The 20,084-nt window shown below is 43.9% G+C and overlaps 1 protein-coding gene across 1 annotated transcript in view; it reads left to right on the top strand.

Annotated features, from left to right (window-relative positions):
* PAK5 (p21 (RAC1) activated kinase 5) overlaps positions 1 to 10,720 on the top strand; it is a 112,920-nt gene extending 102,200 nt beyond the window's left edge. The window contains exons 6-8 of the mRNA XM_068987592.1: positions 5,942 to 6,067; positions 8,068 to 8,202; positions 10,565 to 10,720. Coding sequence (XP_068843693.1) covers positions 5,942 to 6,067; positions 8,068 to 8,202; positions 10,565 to 10,720 — 417 coding nt within the window. The remainder of the gene's footprint in view (positions 1 to 5,941; positions 6,068 to 8,067; positions 8,203 to 10,564) is intronic.
* Positions 10,721 to 20,084: the final 9,364 nt, after the last annotated feature.

Below are 20,084 nucleotides of genomic sequence, written 5' to 3'. Positions count from 1 at the left end.
AGAATACTGGAGTGAGTAACCTATCCCTTCTCCAGGGGATCTTCCCAACCCAGGAATCAAACCAGAGTCTCCTGCACTGCAGGTGGATTCTTTACCAGCTGAGATACCAGGGAAGCCCCTTATCTATACCCATTGTTAAAATGTTGCAATTTCCTCATGCTTGTTGGTTAATAGCCACTGTTTCCATTCACTGAAGTGTTATCCCCCTTGAGCCCAACCCTGTACCAGGACTGCTTTTGCCTCATTAAAGATGGTAATGGCCTCAGGATAACTCCACAAATGTGCTCAGCTTAATGTCTAGATTCTGAATGGTCTAGATGAATCTGGTTATTGAATATGTTTACTGTTACCTCTGAACATAGATGCATGTGCCTTCTCTCCCTTTTTTGTGTGGGGGTGTGTGCTACTGAGATATTTTTAAAGCTTGAAATGGTTAGAAGTGATGTATAACAAAGAATCGGGGCCTGATATAAGTCACTGCTCTTTGTCCTGTTCTGCAAATAATCCTAGGCTAAAAGTGATGGGCTATAAGGGTTTTCACTTCTCAGAACTGTAGATGCCTTTTACAATAGGGCAACAAGAATTATGGACCAGCTGCCGTGGCCACAGGCCACTCTTTCTGTTTTTGCCACACCATGTGGTTTGCAGGATCTTAGTTCCCTGAGGAGTGGTTGAACACAGGCCCCAGCGATGAAAGTGCCAAGTCCTAACCACTGGACTGTGAGGGAATTCCCAGGGCACTCTTCTTGATACCACATGGAAATTATATGGTCTGAAGCATCTGGGTATGACTCTTGATATGCCAAAGCAATTGAGAAAAATCATCTCTCTGTTAAATCAGCTTTCTCTAACATTCCATCTGGAGCAATCCAATTTGATGGAGTCCCACCCCAAACCACACTCCCCAAGTCTTGGCCTGATTGGTGAGAAGATCATGAATAAGGAAATGGAAAAAGAAAAAAAAAACACTGATAATTTCCAAAACATTACCTCCGTTTCATCTGTGTTACAGCTTTGATTCTAGAAGCAGTTGTCTTCAGTAAGTCAGTGATGATTTTAGAAGGAAAAACAATGTATCTTTGTCGTGTAATCTCCTGTCTCATGTATGTGTGCATATTGGATATGCACAATCCTGTGTGACTCTTTGGAAGTCTTTGAACTGTAGCCCTCCAGGTTCTGTTGTCCATGGGACTTTCCAGACAAGAATAGTGATGTGCGTTGCCGTTTCCTCCTCCAGGGGATCTTCCCAACCTAGGGATCAAACCCATGTCTCCTGTGTCTCTCTCCTGCATTGCAGGCAGATTCTTTACCCACTCAGCCACTGGAGAAGCCACATTCTGTATATAAAAACTCATATATATGTCAGTATCAAATAAAGTCGATCAATAGCATGCGTTTTGTGAGTACCTACTGCTTTCCCCGATCTTAACAAACACAGTATGGCTTCACAATTAAAAGAGATCTATTGCCCCTGAGCAATGTCATTCCTAGCTGGAGTGACAAAATCAGCACTGGAAAACAGTTCAAAGTTAAATGAGTGCTAAATTCTCACAAATTTGGAGATCAGGTAGAATAAGGGCTCCTAAGAAAAATTCTAGAGAAGGTGAGAAGTGATCAGGGCCTTGAGGTATGCTTAAGTATTGAATATGCTTTCCCACCAAGTTTAGGAAAAAGGCAAAGATGTCCCCTTCCGCCATTCTTTTTCAACGGCATACTGGAAGCACTAGCTGATGCAATAAAATAAGAAAAGGGATACAATGTATACAGATTGAGAAAGAAGAAATTGAAACTCTTTGATCATAGAAAATGTGAAAGAATCAACAAGAAAAACTAGAACTAATACGTGAGTCTAATAACATTGCAGGATAGGAAGGACTCAGTACTGTCAAGATGTTCTTTCCAACCTGACCCATAAAGTCAATATAATCTTCAGTCAAAATCTCAGTGAGTTGTTTTGTAGGTGTTGACATATTGATTCGAAAGTTTATCAGTTCAGTTCACTTGCTCAGTCATGTCCCACTCTTTGCAACGCCATGGACAGTGGCACATGAGGCTTCCCTGTCCATCATCAGACCCATAAAAACAGACGAGACAGCCCAGGAATAGACCCACATAAACAGTCACCTGACCTTTGACGAGGGCGTAAGGGCAGCACAGGACTTCCTAGGTGGCACCAGTGCGAGAGAACACGCCTGGCAATGCAGGTGATGCCTGAGATGTGGGTGCGATCTCTGAGTCGGGAAGATCCCCTGGGGAAGGGCATGGTAAGCCACTCCAGTGTTCTTTCCTGAAGAATCCTATGGACAGAGGAGCCTGGCAGGATCACAGTCCATAGGGTCACAGAGTTGGACACGACTGGAGACAACACAATGGAGCAAAGACTGTCTTTTCAACAAATGGTACTGGAACAACTGGATATCCACATGCTCAGAAAATAAATCTAGAGATGGACCTTACACCCTTCACAGGAATTAACTCCATGTCGAAACATATACGGGATGGATGTGTAGTTTTAGAATGAAGGAGAGAAATCTGCATTAAGCCTGGGAGGGATAAAACGTAGCACATGAAAAGAGAAGAGGTGAGCGCTGGGACCTGAACTCCAGGAAGCCCCAGTATTAAGGTGTGGGCAGCAGAGACAGAGCCGGAAAAAAGACTGAAAATAGTTCAGAGATGTATAAAGAGAATCAAGGGAGAATTTGTACCTTAGAGACCATACTTTTGATTTATGGCAATTTTCACTTCAAATGACCATTCTGAACCATTGCCAAACAATGCCTGAAGCATTTCTTAATGCATTCGGTTATCACCAATAATCCTAAGTAACAATCCTCTCCAATCAGATCAGGTCATCGTGAGCAGGAATCAGGCCTCCCAGAAATAAACTGAATCCTGGTCACCTGGAATATATAACCTGATGGGGTTCCTAACGATGCGATGTGTTTTTAAGAGTATTCTTAAAAGCTCTGGGCAAGAAATCTCAGGGGCTTCTTTTTGGATGACCTCTAAAATAAACAAATATGTGCATGCACTATGGATAATTAAATTGAACACTTTGAACTCCTAATAACTAACTGTTAACATTCAGTTTCTATGTCCATATTTCCATTGGCAACTTGAGTTATCCTGAGAGAGGAGGAAAACCAAAAGAAAAGGGGAGCCTGTGCCTATAGCGCTGTTCCAGCATCCTTTACAAGTGGGGTCTGGCAATAATTCAAAAATAGAAATGAGGTTGGTTATTTGAATCATCTCAGAGTACTTAGGAATCCAAATGTGTTCAGTGAAAAAAAACCTAAACTGTAGCAGTTTATACAAAACTTGCTTTGTGACTAGCAGTTTATTTGCACTAAAGCATCATCAGTTCAGTTCAGTTGCTCAGTCGTGTCCAACCCTTTGTGACTCCATGAATTGCAGCACACCAGGCCTCCCTGTCCATCAACAACTCCCGGAGTTCACCCAAACTCATGTGCATCGAGTCGGTGATGCCATCCAGCCATCTCATCCTCTGTCGTCCCCATCTCCTCCTGCCCCCAATCCCTCCCAGCATCAGAGTCTTTTCCAATGAGTCAACTCTTCGCATAAGGTGGCCAAAGTACTGGAGTTTCAGCTTTAGCATCATTCCTTCCAATGAACACCCAGGGTTGATCTCCTTCAGAATGGACTCGTTGGATCTCCTTGCAGTCCAAGGGACTCTCAAGAGTCTTCTCCAACACCGCAGTTCAAAAGCATCAATTCTTCGGTGCTCAGCTTTCTTCACAGTCCAACTCTCACATCCATACATGACCACAGGGAAAACCATAGCCTTGACTAGACGGACCTTTGTTGGCAAGTAATGTCTCTGCTTTTGAATATGCTATCTAGGTTGGTCATGACTTTCCTTCCAAGGAGTAAGCGTCTTTTAATTTCATGGCTGCAGTCAACATCTGCAGTGATTTCGGAGCCCCCCAAAATAAAGTCTGACACTCTTTCCACTGTTTCCCCATCTATTTGCCATGAAGTGATGGAACCAGATGCCATGATCTTCGTTTTCTGAATGTTGAGCTTTAAGCCAACTTTTTCACTCTCCTCTTTCACTTTCATCAAGAAGCTTTTTAGTTCCTCTTCACTTTCTGCCATAAGGGTGGTGTCATCTGCATATCTGAGGTGATTGATATTTCTCCCTGCAATCTTGATTGCAGCTTGTGCTTCTTCCAGCCCAGTGTTTCTCATGAGGTACTCTGCATATAAGTTAAATAAGCAGGGTGACAATATACAGCCTTGACGTACTCCTTTTCCTATTTGGAACCAGTCTGTTGTTCCATGTCCAGTTCTAACTGTTGCTTCCTGACCTGCATATAGGTTTCTCAAGAGGCAGGTCACGTGGTCTGGTATTCCCATCTCTTTCAGAACTTTCCACAGTTTATTGTCATCCACACAAAGGCTTTGGCATAGTCAATAAAACAGAAATAGATGTTTTTCTGGAACTCTCTTGCTTTTTCCATGATCCAGCGGACGTTGGCAATTTGATCTCTGGTTCCTCTACCTTTTCTAAAACAAGGTTGAACATCTGGAAGTTCACAGTTCACGTATTGCTGAAGCCTGGCTTGGAGAATTTTGAGCATTACCTTACTAGCATGTGAGATGAGTGCAATTGTGCAGTAGTTTGAGCATTCTTTGGCATTGCCTTTCTTTGGGACTGGAATGAAAACTGACCTTTTCCAGTCCTGTGGCCACTGCTGAGTTTTCCAAATTTGCAGGCATATTGAGTGCAGCACTTTCACAGCATCGTCTTTCAGGATTTGAAAGAGATCGACTGGAATTCCACCACCTCCACTAGCTTTGTTCTTAGTGATGCTTTCTAAGGCCCACTTGACTTCACATTCCAGGATGTCTGGCTCTAGGTGAGTGATCATACCATCATGATTATCTGGGTTGTGAAGCTCTTTTTTGTACAGTTCTTCTGTGTATTCTTGCCACCTCTTCTTAATATCTTCTGCTTCTGTTAGGCCCATACCATTTCTGTCCTTTGTCGAGCCCATCTTTGCATGAAATGTTCCCTTGGTATCTCTAATTTTCTTGAAGAGATCTCTAGTCTTTCCCATTCTGTTGTTTTCCTCTGTTTCTTTCCATTGATCACTGAGGAAGGCTTTCTTATCTCTCTTACATTAAATGGAAGTAGTGGCCTTGAATTTTGATGCGTTTCTTGTTTTGGGTGTATTATATTATTTCATGATTGTATAAAAAGATAGCAGCAGCTAAACATTTGAAACTCAGTCCTGGTGGGGCCATGAGATTCTTTTTTCAGTACAATCGGTTGTGCGTTTCCAATGAAAGGGTCTGAGAACCCCTTCTCTGATATATCCAAGGCCTGTGAATGGTAAGATGATTTTGCTTTGAAACTGAAACTTTTGTTATATTTCTACATTTTGAAGCCAGTATATTTTTAAGATTTATTTTATCGAAATATAGTTGATTTACAATGTTGCCTTAATTTCTGTTATTTGGCCAAGTGGTTCAGTTGTACATGTGTGTGTATATGTGTGTGTGTATATTCTTTTTCATATTCTCTTCCATTGTGGTTTGTCACGATACTGAGTACAGTTCCCTGTGCTAACACAGCAGGACCTTGCTGTTTGTCCATCTTATACACACCCTTTGCATTTGCTGATCCGAACCCCCCATCTGCCCTCCCCCCCCCGCCCCCCCTCCCCCCCCCCGCCCCCCCCTCCCCCCCCCCCCCCCCCCCGCAACTACAACTCTGAGTCTGTTTCTTTTTCATAGATAAGTTCATTTGTATCATTTGTTCTAGGTTCCACATATAAGTGATACCATATATGGTATTTGTCTCTCTCTTTCTGACTTACTTCATTAGTATGAAAATCTCTAGGTCCCTCCATCTTGCCCCAAATGTTGAAGCCAGTATTTTTAAATGGTTAGTTTGTTGCATTCCTTTCCTTTTCAGATCAAGCTGTCTGACTTTGGTTTCTGTGCTCAAGTTTCCAAAGAGGTGCCGAAGAGGAAATCACTGGTTGGTACACCCTACTGGATGGCACCCGAGGTGATTTCTAGGCTGCCATATGGGACAGAGGTAAGGAGGTGATGGTGGTTGCTGGGGAGTGGGCAGGGTCTGGCTGAGATGCAAGGGTTCTGAGCTCGTTAATGACCCCCGGAGACCAGCTTGATGACTTTTAACTCCACATTCGATTGCCATTCACTAGGCTTTTCGAAGAGCAAGCTGTGGCAGAAGAGTCTGTCCACCCTTGGGGTGTCACGACAGCATTGATCGAGCAATGTGCTTAGGTCCCAGATGGGCAGTGGGGAAGAGGCACTCCAGCTCTCATCTAACCCCCAGGGCCAGTGCAACCTGAAAAGTGGCTGGAGACTCACAGATGAGCAGGTGTATTCAGAGCATACAGGGTCAGAGAAAGCTCCACAGATTGGGGTGAATATTTGGGTGAGAAATAATGTTTTCCTGTTGCAAAAAATTATATATGAATATTGAAACATATTTTAAAATATGGCACAATTTCTGTTTGTTCTGGAAAGGAAATAACCTCTTATAATCTATTTTTGTTGTTGCTGACTTTTAAATTTTTTTAAATTGTCTTTTTTATTGAATGATTCTTTAAATTCTACAATTTCCAATTTTCAAAAAATTTCATGCATATGACTCCATATAATCCCATAGTAACCTTCTGGGTTTTTTTAAATTCTCCTGCCCCGTTATTGCCCCTCCTTCCTTCCCTCTTCCCACTTGTAACCATGAGTTTGTTCTCTATATCTATTAGTCTGGTTCTTTTTTGTTTTATTCACTGGTTAGTTGCATTTTTTAGATTCCGCACGTAATTGATGTACCATACAATATTTGTCTTTCTCTGTCTGACTTTCTTCACTTAACATAATACCTTCCAAGTCCATCTGTGTTATTACAAATGGTAGCATTTCATGCTTTTTACGACTAATGTTCCGTTGTATATATACCACGTCTTTTTTTATCCATTCATCTGTTGATGGACACTTAAGCTGCTCCCACACCTGCTCCTAATCTATTAAGGGACAAGGTTTGGATACGTAGAATGAGGGGCAGAAGTGGAGGAGGGCCTTTGGGGGAGGGAACAGTGTGAATAAAGCTCTGAGACACACACACACAGGGAGGCAAGGAGCACATTCGCCTGGGCACACGGTGTTTCCCCACCCTGTGGTGCACGAGGCAGTCCTAGGGGGCAGCCAGAGGCGGGATCGTGGGCCAGTGAGCGGAGGACGGCAGCCGGACTGCTGGCAGACTCTCCTTCCCTGGTGTGCTGCCCTTGGATAAGTGTGCCTCTTGCTTATCTCACCGTGGTCCCGAGAGCATCAGCTCTCAGTGGAGGTCACTTCTGGGCGAGAGCAGGAATGCAGCTAACTGATAAGAGGTGTAATGAGGAACGAGGGAGCCGCCAGGGCCTGGGAATTTATAGCAGCCCTGGCACCTCATTGCCCTGACTTCCCATTCTTTAACCGGGAAGGATTGCTTGTCATCTCTCTCTTTCCTTGCCTCCAGTCCCTGACAATGGTTTTACAGAATACAGTTTTGTGTACACTGCTTCAGAGTGATAAAACACAAAGGGAGAAACCTAAATACGGCAGCAAAGAACTTAAAAAATCAACTTAATAAAAGAATCAGGATATATTGTGTTGTGCAGCGTAGCTCTTTGGAGTTTGGTATGAATATGCCAAAACCTTTTCTTATTTTTTTATGGTTTAAATGTAATTTTCTTCTCTGTTTGTAACATAAAACTTTGAATGGTTTTCTCATCTGACCTGATAAAAAACAGGATTTTTTTAAAGGTACTGAACTTCAGAGTAGTAAGACATTCACATGTACCTAACTGTCAGAATCTTCACTAATGTTGCCTTTAAAAAGCAGGCGAAGACCAGTAGCAAACACTTGGTCACTCAACCGTTCAGCCGATAAATCTGAATGGTAGATTTTGAAAAGTTACAAATACCGTATGAATTTATGAATGAGTATGAATCTACTGGGTTCCCTGGCCATCCTCAACCTTTCAGAAAGTTCTCTTTGCCTGAGATAATCACTGTGCCTAACAGGTGGACATCTGGTCCCTTGGGATCATGGTGATCGAGATGATTGATGGTGAACCCCCCTACTTCAATGAGCCCCCCCTCCAGGCCATGCGGCGGATCCGGGACAGTTTACCTCCAAGAGTGAAGGACCTGCACAAGGTGAGAAGCAACATCCATTGCTGAAATTCTACATCGTTCTTTGATTTCTCCCTCACTCTGAAATGTTAAAGACTGGGAGGAGATCACATCTGGGAGTAGACCCTGGTTTCTAGGCATGGACCTTGTTTTGTTTTTTTTTTTAATTTACATTTTAGTCACTTTAAAGTGCTCTGTTAGCTTCTGCTGTGCAGCATCACGAATCAGCTATAAGTGTACATGTATCCTCTTCCTCTTGATCCCCCCTCCCACCCCCCACTTACCCTTCCGCGTCGTCACCGAGCACCAGACTGAGCTCTCTGTGCTGCAGCAGCTTCTCATTAGCTGCCTGTTATGGAATTAGAGTTATTGAGTTCAGGTCTCTGCTCTTCTTGTTCACTCCCTTGGGCAAGTCAGTCTGCCCCTCCCTCTCTGAAGCTCCTCTGTGAAAGTGGGCACATGAGCTCCCCTCCCATGGGTGGGCGCCTCTCAGCACTTCTGCACTGGGAATTTAAGGCACACTGGGGGGTGTTCTAATGACGAGGACATCCCAGCTCAAAGCCCCACACTTCCTGACTCTCAGAGGGGTTGCATTCTAGTTGGGGAAGCAGAAAACAAACAATACACAATGGATGATCAAAATAATTTTAGAGAGTGGCACATGCCAGGAAATGAATAACACGCTGTGACGTGATTGAGGGGGGCAGAAAAGGATTTGGGAGTTCGTTTTGGCTGAGGGTTGAAGGGTGTCCTGTCAAGGGACTGGAGGCTGATTGGCAAAAAAGAGCAAGTCATGCAAAGATCTGGGATAAAAACATCCCATGTGTAGAGGGGAGCAGTTCGAAGACCCTCAGCCAGGGCAAAGTGAGCAAGATGAAGGTTGAGGCATGTCAGAGGGTGGACAGGGGCTAGATAGTACAGGGCAGTGAGCAACATGGAGAAGGAAATGGCAACCCACTCCAGTATTCGTGCCTGGAAAATTCCATGGATGGAGGAGCCTGGCAGGCTACAGTCCATGGGGTCGCAAAGAGTCGGACACAACTGAGCGACTTCACCACCAGTGAGAAGCATGGTGAGGGAACCAGCGAGGATCTTTCCTGGTTTCCAGGCATCATCAAGTAGAGCCAAGCTCAGAGAAAACGATGCTAAGTCAGCAAACCACCACTGTGTGGCCACCAGTGGGCTAGGCTTGCTGAGAGAGCTGTTTCCACAGATTAGCCCTAAAAGTACCGACCATCCCACTACCCCCCAGATACTAAGAGGGAGAGAATTGTTTGTGACAGCATCCCCTCTTCCCTCATCCTTACCCCTTAGGGAAGAGCCCCTGGAGAATCACTCATGTAGCCTGGGTGGACCTGCAACAAAGCGGGGAAGCTGCTTGAATTGAACAAGAACGTGAAAATTTTACAACATTGGACAGGTTAAATAATGTGCTGTTCTCAGTAGTGTCTGAATCTTTGCGACCCCCTGGATTGTAGCCCACCAGGCTCCTCTGTTCATGGGATTTCCCAGGCAAGAATGCTGGAGTGGGTTGCCTACCCTCCTCCCGGAGATCTTCTCCACCCAGCGAAACTGGGTAGGAGTATGGAATATATTAGTGTGTGTGTGTGTGTGTGTGTGTGTGTGTGTGTGTGTGTGTGTTTTAAAGAACTACTGTAAAACATATGCTTTTTATGTACTTGAGTGTACACAAGCTATACTGCAAAAAAGTAAATTACGAGAAACTGAAGGACAAATGCTATCTGTTGTCACATTCCTTAGGGACATTTGTTTCTCTTCAAGAAAGGAATTCCAGGAACTTCCCTGGCAGTTCAGTGGTTAAGACTTCCCTTCCAATGCAGGGGTTTGGCGTTTGATCCCTGACCTGGGAGCTAAGATTCTATAAGCCTTGAGGCCAAAAAAATAAAAAGGCATAGGGCAGAAGCAATATTGTAACCAATTCAATAAAGACTCGAAAACTGGTCCACATTTTTTTAAAAGTCTTAAAAAAAAAAAAAAGGATTGCACAAAGCCTAGATGGTTGCGTGGTTAGAAAAATGAACAAATAAAACTCACTCCATGTTTATAACACTGTTCATCAAATGTGTGTGACCAGCATCTGAACATAGTGGGCGCACCGTAAGAGGGGCTGCTGTCTCTCATTAGTACGTATCTTTGTTGTACCATCATTTACTCCTAGTATTTCAGGTTTGAAAAAGATAAGGAAAACAGCGTGTGTTAAGAAAGGCGATGCCTGCGTTTGCTCGCATGGGCTCTTTCTTCAAGCTGACTTTCTGGACTTTGGCGTTGTGGGCAGAAGGGTTTCCCGGGAGTTTGCTGGGAGGCCACGCGCGGGGCCTGGGTCACCCGGCTCTAGTCCTCAGGAGGCCGGCCTCTGTCTCCGCAGGTCTCCTCAGTACTGCGGGCGTTCCTAGACCTGATGCTGGTGCGGGAGCCCGCTCGGAGGGCCACAGCGGAGGAGCTCCTCAGACACCCGTTCCTGAAACTGGCGGGGCCGCCGTCCTGCATCGTGCCTCTCATGAGGCAGTACCGGCATCACTGAGCGGAAGAGTCACAGAGGTGACGATGCGAGAACAGGTCAGGAGAATGCAAGGAACCGGAGAACATGCAGCCGGCCTGCGAGCCCAGACCAGCTGGCTGGTGGGACCGTGCGGCGACCGGCAGGCCTCGGCAGACCAGGGCGTCCTCTTGTGTCTTCAACAGGCGTCTCTCCACTGACAGCTGGCACGGTCGTTTGGGACATGGCTTTAATGAGTCATTATTATATTTTTCAGCCTTTCATCCAGCAAATCAGAAGGACTCAGTACAAACTCCGTTATGGTATATCCTAGCCACATGCAGGGTAACGCATAGGATTTTCTATATTGAAAGAATACTTTTCTGGCAAAAAAAAAAAAAGAAAGAAAGGAAAACAAAAAGCACTTTTTTCTTAATGGTAGCAGTGTAATGTATTTTGCAATGAATTTGTAATTTTTCTGTATGATAGTTTTGATAATTTATAGTACTTTGATGTCACGTAGCCATTGTATCAGTTGAAGTAATACCTGTTTACTAGCAAGAGTTTGAAAAAAAGTCTTTCCTACTTTTTTATCCCTTTCAGAGAACCAACGATTCTTTAGGAACTTTGAATACTGAATGACTCTCAATCACCGTCAGCTTTAGTAGAATATCTTTCTTATCTTAACAAGTGTCTTATGTGATGGAAGAAGACTTCAGAGTGATGGTGATGGGGGTGGGTGCACATTTCATTTATCCAGCCAAAAATAATGCAGTGAAATTTGAGCCACGATATACCACCAAACAGAGAAGGCAATGGCACCCCACTCCAGTACTCTTGCCTGGAAAATCCTATGGACGGAAGAGCCTGGTAGGCTGCAGTCCATGGGGTCGCTAACGGATACGACTGAGCAACTTCATTTTCACTTTTCACTTTCATGCATTGGAGAAGGAAATGGCAACCCACTCCAGTGTTCTTGCCTGGAGAATCCCAGGGACGGGGGAGCCTGGTGGGCTGCCATCTGTAGGGTTGCACAGAGTCAGCCATGACTGAAGTGACTTAGCATAGCATAGCATTAGCATACCACCAAAAATATTCCTTGGGAGAAAACTAAATATTTTGAAAAGTCACATTTTCCTTCAAACCTACTAGTAGTAGTAAACCATCTTTTGCACGGCAGTATGTTCCCCCGGTACCTTCTCTTAAATGAATATGACATCCCCTTGTGGCCAAATTTCCCCTCCAAGGAGCAATTTCAGTTCTAGGATGGTTTGATGTATCTGTGGGAGGTGCTGAACTCCATGTTCTGCTCTTTCGCCATCTTGATTCAGCACCCCAGTGCTAGGGTCATTTGGACTTCATTCCTGAATTGAATGTTTCAAGAAGACTGTGAGAATTCTAGTCTCACAGAAGGAAAAGAGAGAGAACAGGGCAAGATGTTTGGTTTTGTTTGTCACTGTTTTTAAAGCTCTGTACGCTAGCACACCAAACTCTTGTCTGTGCTTACCTTTGTACCGCAGTATTCATTGCTATTGTTTCTGTACCGTACTGGAAGTCTGGACTCTAGAGGATGCATTAGGAAAAGGGGATTTTTCCCAGGTGTGATCTGAATTCAGTTGTGACCATGTTATGTGTTTCTGACATAGGAGAGTTGTGCTGCTGACTAGATCTTCTTGGATGTTGATAAACATGAATGACTACTACAATACATTTTGTGTTGCTTGTTGGAAGAATTTGCATGTTAACTGTAGGCCAATATAGATTTGCCTTTAAAACGCTGGAAAAGCTACATAGTCATCATTAGTTTCTATTAATTCTGCATCAAACAAAAGCCATTTGTTACCAAACTGGAAAACCAGAGGCTTTTCTTAATGACGTCACATACTGTAACAAACATGAATTTAAAATTTTGAAAATGCTCTGGCTACTCTCAGCCTAATTAAGAATGTTTGTAATTAATAGGTTGCTAATTATTTATTATAGCTAAAAAGGAAAAAAAGGCATAAAATGACTTTCTACTGTTTAGATTTTCAGTTTTTCGCTAAACTGGAAATGCCTCATCATAAGTAGGATCTATAATTTTTTTTTCATAAAACACAACACACTCAATGTTTTCTGTAAAATGTTAAAATATTAATATAAGGATGTAAGAATGAAAATAATCTAAATCCAGAAAATGGCAGATATGGGAGAGATTGTATTCACTTAACCAGGACTATAAAGAAGTAGAAAGGAAGCAAACAGAAAATCTTTTTTTAACCAGAGCAAATATTACAAACCATTGCAGAAAATAGTGGATTTTGGATTCCAAACATTTTCGACAGTGTAATGGAGATTTTTCTGTAATTTTCTTATCACTGGGTCTTTTTTAAAGTCTTCATTGAGTTTACCAAAAGTTACTGTAGCTTAAAAGGTTTTGTGAGCCCTAACTATTGGCAGAAACTGCTCTTGCAAATAAAAATAAATGTTTGCCTTTTTTTCCACTGTGTCATTGGAAACTCTAGTGATTTCCTGAATTTGTTTCTTGAGTGACAAGAATGATGTCTTTATGACCTTGGGGAATGCAAATAAGTTGCTATAAAATTATATGTAAAATCACATTGACATGAACCACAGATAAACATTCCTATCCCCAGAGGTTACAAACATTGTAAGACAAGAATGCAGATACTACTATGAAGAAAAAAAAATTAAGTCTGAAAGGCCAAATTCAAGGAAAGCTGGATTCATGGCCAAAGATACTTACTCTACCTCTCTTGTTCAAAAGATGCTGGACTGATCTAAATGTTTTTACCCAAAGAAGATATAGTCAGGAGGTTGTTCTGGATCAGAGAAGCTCTCTGGGAGACTGAAAGCGAGTGTTGGGACCCCTCCTCCACCTGGTGACAGGGGAGATGTTAACATTTATCCCATGAAGCTGGGAGGGATGCTGATACATAAAGAGTTCATTTCTCATCTGGAAATTTCAGAAAGTGAAAACCCTCAAAACATACATAGCCTGAGACTCAGGATGAGACCTCTGGATAGTATATATTATGTGCCTGGGAAGAGAAAGATGGAAGCAACCTTCCCCAGGCAGGTCCCTGAAACCCTTGGTGGGCATAGAAGACACCCATTTCCTCTGGCTCCGATGGTGCGTGGAGAGGGGCAGGGAGCATGGCAAGTGCTTAACTAAGAAATGGGATGGTGCCCAACTTGGTGAGGGCATTGGAGGCACGCACCATGGGGGGATCAAAGGGAAATACAGCTGCTTTTCCTTGTTTCCCCATTTTTTATTTGTTTTGTTTTTGACTGTGTTGTCTTTGTTGCCACGCATGGGCTCCCTCTAGTTGGGGCTGGCAGGGCCACTCTTTAGGTGCAGGGCACAGGCTTCTCGTTGTGGTGGCCTCAGCAGTTGCAGCATGCAGGTGTTGCAGCTCGCAGGCTCTGGAGCGTGGCCTGAATAGCTGTGGCACGCGGGTTTAGTTGCCCCATGGCATGTGGAATCATCCTGGACTGGGGATCGAACCTGTGTCCCCTGTACTGGCAATTGGGTTCTTAACCACTGAACCACCACGGAAAGCCACAGCTGCTTTTCTACAGTGTGCAGGAGTTGGGGACGAGCTGAATATTACTCTAAAACCACAGATATCATCTACACCATGACCACTCCAAAAGCAGAGGCTGTCTTCCGGCGGATACAAATGAGATTCAGGCATCTCACCTTCCTCCAACCGCATCTCCAGGCAGCTGATTGCAGCCAGCTGGGTTACTGAACGCTCCCCTCCTGATGGCTCCCCACAAGTTTGAGCCAGGAGTTCATAAGAGATTTGATTTGGGGGAGGGACTCAGAAGAAAGAAAGAATAAGAAAGTGCACCAGGTTTCCTGCCACTACCTATGCCTTGCTACTTCTGTCTCTTTCTCCAATGCAAGCTTAACCCGAGCAAAGGAAAGGGGTGTTATTTTGAATTTGAATGAGATTGTCTTCTTTAATGGCTTAGACAGATAGAATCAGGCTGAGTTATTGTTGTGTTCCCTATATCCACTGGGAAGAACACACTCAGTAGCAATTATTAGAAAAATTAAATCATTCCATGAAGTTATCAACTCAGTAAGTTCAGACTCTGGTCAAATCGATCCAGTGACTATCACTGGGTCATCAAAGAAACGGTAATGAGATTTCGGGCAGAGAGAAGATGGATTTGGTCTGAAGCAGGCACAAAACGTACAAGCAGGAGCAGTTCTGTGAAAGGGAGATGAAATAGCACTCGTCCAGATTGTGCAGCAAACCCGTCAACATGAGTCTTGAAATGTGTGTATTCTGAATCAAGAGAATAGATGACCTTAGTGTGGATTCTGACCGGAGAATCTCAGACAAAGACACACCTACAACTACTTCCTGAGAGATGACCCCAGGAAGCTCACTTGACATGGGGAGTGTGGAGATGAGACCAGGAGGGACAGAGGTTTGAAAAACAGGTGTGTATTGATGAATAGTTCACCCCTATGGGTACCTGGGGCTCTGTCCCACCAGAGACCTTCTGGGAGAGATGCTCCAGAATCATCCTTCTAGGAGCAAGGAGGCTAAGAGTTTTTATCCACCATCTCCTATCTCTTGCTGCTTGAGAGCTGCTTCTAGGGCATCATCCCCCAGAATTTCCATCTTGCCCTATGTATGGAGAACGCTTGTTCCCTCTGACAAAGAGGGAGAGAGACACAGAAAGCCCTGGGCATGTACAGAAATCATCAGCAAACAAGCTCCAGAAAGGGCCAAGGGAACGTGGATGCGACCCTGCCAACATCTACATAAACAGATCTGATGAAGGACGAAAAGGAGACTTGAGAAAGTTGAAGGGTTCCTGATTTCTGGATCAAAATACACTATTTTAAAAGCAAAGAGATTCCTTATCCTGGAAGTTTTAGCCACATGGCAAATGCTTTGATGTTTATGCCCCATCATCATTGACAGTATTTTGAAAAAAATTAAAGGTAAAAAGTACGGCAAGGTCATGTACAGACCACCTTAACGGAGCCTAACCAAGTCCCAGTTGCTTGGTTGATGACAGTACATGAATCATACCTGAATAGACCACACACACACACACACACACACACACACACACAAACAGACACACACACACTGTTCAGTTTCATAAGGGCAGGGATTTTTGCCTATTTTGTTTACTAATGTGTCCTCAACACTCAGATCAGGGTCTACAAAACACAAGACTAGTGCTAACAAATAATTGTCATTTCATTTGGCACATGAGCCTTTGTAACTCCTTCCCCAGCAGACAGCCTGACAGATTCTGTCACTTTATATATTTATGTATTTATTCTTGCTGAAGTATAGTTGATTTGCTTCTTCCAGCCCAGCGTTCTCATGATGTACTCTGCATATAAATTAAATAAGCAGGGTGACAATATACAGACTTGACGTACTCCTTTTCCTATTTGGAACCAGTCTGTTGTTTCATATCCAGTTCTAACTGTTGCTTCCTGACCTGCATATAGAGCAGGTCAGGTGGTCAGGTATTCCCATCTCTTTCAGAATTTTCCACAGTTTATTGTGATCCACACAGTCAAAGGCTTTGGCATAGTCAATAAAGTAGAAATAGATGTTTTTCTGGAACTTTCTTGCTTTTCTGATCCAGAGGATTCGGCAATTTGATCTCTGGTTCCTCTGCCTTTACTAAAACCAGCTTGAACATCTGGAAGTTCATGATTCACGTATTGCTGAAGCCTGGCTTGGAGAACTTTGAGCATTACTTTACTAGCCTGTGAGATGAGTGCAATTGTGCGGTAGTTTGAGCATTTTTTGGCATTGCCTTTTTTTGGGACTGGAATGAAAACTGACCTTTTCCAGTCCTGTGGCCACTGCTGAGTTTTCCAAATTTGCTGGCATATTGAGTGCAGCACTTTGACAGCATCATCTTTCAGGATTTGAAAGAGCTCAACTGGAATTCCATCACCTCCACTAGCTTTGTTCGTAGTGATGCTTTCCAAGGCCCACTTGACGTCACATTCCAGGATGTCTGGCTCTAGCCGAGTGATTACACTATTGTGATTATCTGGGTTGTGAAGGTCTTTTTTGAATACTTCTGCTGTGTATTCTTGCCACCTTTTCTTAATATCTTCTGCTTCTGTTAGGTCCAGACCATTTCTGTTCCTTATTGTGCCCATCTTTGCATAAAATGTTCCCTTTGTATCTCTAATTTTCTTGAAGAGATATCTAGTCTTTCCTGTTCTATTGTTTTCCTCTATTTCTTTGCATTGATCACTGAAGAAGGCTTTCTTATCTCTCTTTGCTGATCTTTGGAACTCTGCATTCAAATGGGTTTATCTTTCCTTTTCTCCTTTGCTTTTTGCTTCTCTTCTTTTCACAGCTATTTCTAAGGTCTCCCCAGACAGCCATTTTTCTTTTTTGCATTTCTTTTTCTTGGGGATGGTCTTGATCCCTGTCTCCTGTCCAATGTCATGAACCTCTGTCCATAGTTCATCAGGCACTCTGTCTACCAGATCTAGTCCCTTAAATCTATTTCTCATTGCCACTGTGTAATCATTAGGGATTTGATCTAGGTCATACCTGAATGATCTAGTGGTTTTCCCTACTTTCTTCAATTGGTCTGAATTTGGCAATAAGGAGTTCATGATCTGAGCCACAGTCAGCTCCCAGTCTTATTTTTGCTCTCTGTATAGAGCTTCTCTACCTTTGCCTACAAAGAATATAATCAATCTGATTTCGGTGTTGACCATCTGGTGATGTCCATGTGTAGAGTCTTCTCTTGTGTTGTTGGAAGAGGGTGTTTGCTACGACTAGTGGGTTCTCTTGGCAAAACTCTATTAGCCTTTGCCCTGCTTCACTCCATACTCCAAGGCCAAATTTGCCTGTTACTCCAGGTGTTTCTTGATTTCCTACGTTTGCATTCCAGCCCCCTATAATGAAAAGGACATCTTTTTTGGGTGCTTAGGGCTGTCTCAGGATTTAAATGTACTGTTGTGTATCCTCACATAACTTTGCAAGTAGGGAGCAGTGAGCTGCACTTTCAGATGAGAAGATGAACACAGAGAAGCCCGATAATTTGGCTTATGTTGCAAGTATCATGGTAGCTAACTGTTTTTGTTGTTGTTGTTGTTAACCAGAAGTTTTCATGCTGCTACATCCGAATTACTTGGAGAGAGCAAACAGTCAAACTACCAATTCCAGGATCTCGGCATGGAGAGTCTCAGTCACTGGTTTGATGCCCTAGAACTGCCATTTTTCAGCGCCCCCAGGGATGATTCTGTTGCAGGCTGTTTGCAAGCCTTACTTTGAGACACAGATGGAAAGCTGTGTCCGTCTGGTTCAGGTTGCTCAGCTGTTTGTTCCAGGGAGGTGCTTGCACCCAGCGCCGCTTTGGACAACCCTGCCCCATGAAACACCCCAGTGCATGCTGCCTCCACCACACGCTGCAGGCCATTCCTGCCATCGCTCCTCGCACTTCTCCATTCTCATTTTTCTGGTATCTCCTTCATCCACATGGATTTGCCAAGTCTTTGTTAATGGAAAGACTGGGGGATTGGCAAGAACAGAGTTATTACAATATAGGGGAATATCTTAGGCTGGAGAACAGTCTCTCTGGCCCTTGAGGCAGATTCACTTGGAGCTATTTCCCAAGAGCGATGGAATCTCGCAAAGAATCAGGCTCAGAATAGAAGTTAAACTCCCTCTTCCCCTGAGACACATGCATATGTTTCATATGGCCTGGCTTTTACAGGCTGGCAGACCAGCAAACAGACACAGCATCTTTTTGTGCCCGGAGGCATTTGTGTTTAAAACTCCAGTAAAAAAGAAAAATGATGTTTAAAGGGGTAATTGAGCATCTGCGGTTTAGCTGTTGTTTTCGTTCCCGTCTCTGAGCCTGGGAAGCAATGCAGATAGACAAGCCTCTGCCCTAGCTTGCTCCTGCCGCAGGGGCTTTGGCAATGCAGAAAAATGGCAATGGACGTGAGCCATGCCTCTGGGCACCTTGCCTGTCCACCCGGAGACCACCAACCCTGCCCTCATCAGGAGGACCCTCCTTTATTTTGCTTATCTGATAATGAAGATTTTAGAAGGGCTGAGAAAAATAAGGTGAAGAAAGTAGGCTGAACTTGAGACTTAATTTTGGACTGCTAGATAAAGATGAGACAATTAGTAATAATAGTAATGGTCCTGGCTTTTTATACAAACTTTGTATCACTGGTAGAAATAAATCACTCAGTTTTGAAAATTACAAAATTTGGATTCTAGAAAGATTTAGTTAGCTTAGCCATAGGGATGTGACCACGTGGCAACACGTTGAGAAGTGCGGAGGTACCCTGTTCTTTCTCCAGTGATCTGTGTGTATGTGCACTTTCCTGTTAAACCTGCCCCTGTAGAGACTCCCAGTTGTCAAGGTGACCACTGTACACCCAGCACTGAGCCTACACTCAGCAAGTGCTCAAAAACATTTGCTGAATGAATGGATGAGCGACAATTCCAAAGCTAGTAATCAATCCTATGTTTTGTGAAAGTAAAATTTTCTTTAAAAACACAATTTTACTTTTGTAAAAGTAGATTAAACAAATTATGTAAACATGGAATTTTCAGAAATACCACTCTGAAGTTTTTAAAAGTTTTCTAAAGAGGATCCAGAAAGAAAGGGTCACTCATGGATATACTTCAGAGCCTGTTTCTCCATAAAACCTCGTTCAAGATAAATAGGAAATTTCTTTAAAATACATGAGATACTAAAAAGAAAAGAGTTTGTCATGTTTGGGGCATGGAGGGTGAGATAGTCACAGATGATGGAAAAGTGGAGTGAACTAGGGTGGGGCAGGAGGTGTCTTCCCCATCACAGATGAGGGAATGGAGGGAACTGGGGGGGCAGGAGTCCACCTCCATCACAGATGAGGAAGTGGAGTGAATTGGGTGGGAGGGGGGCAGAAGTCCATCAGAATCACAGATGAGAGAGTGGTGTGAACTGGGGAGGGGGTGGCAGATGTACACCAGAATCACAGATGAGAGATTGGAGTGAACTGTGGGGGTTGGGTGTCTACCCCATCACAGACGAGGGAGTGGAGTGAACAGGGGTCAGGAGTCCACCCCCATCACAGATGAGTGAGTGGAGTGAACTGGGGGGGCCGGAGTCCACCCCCATCACAGATGAGAGAGTGGAGGGAACTGGGGGGGCTGGAGTCCACCCCCATCACAGATGAGAGAGTGGAGGGAACTGTCAGGGGAAGGTGTCCACCCCCATCACAGACGAGGGAGTGGAGTGAACTGGTGGGGAGCAGTTTCCACCCCCATCACAGATGAGAGAGTGGAGTGAACTGGGGTCAGGTGTCCACCAGCACCAGGGGCTTCTCCGTTTCTTTGTGCAACATGCAGCTTTTACAAGGAATCGGGGCTTGCTCCTCACTGGTACC

This window comes from Capricornis sumatraensis, chromosome 15, assembly GCF_032405125.1.
Source record: "Capricornis sumatraensis isolate serow.1 chromosome 15, serow.2, whole genome shotgun sequence".
NCBI lineage: Eukaryota > Metazoa > Chordata > Mammalia > Artiodactyla > Bovidae > Capricornis > Capricornis sumatraensis.
The sequence above is the reverse complement of the archived record's forward strand: the minus strand, read 5'-3'. Positions and strand labels throughout refer to the sequence as shown.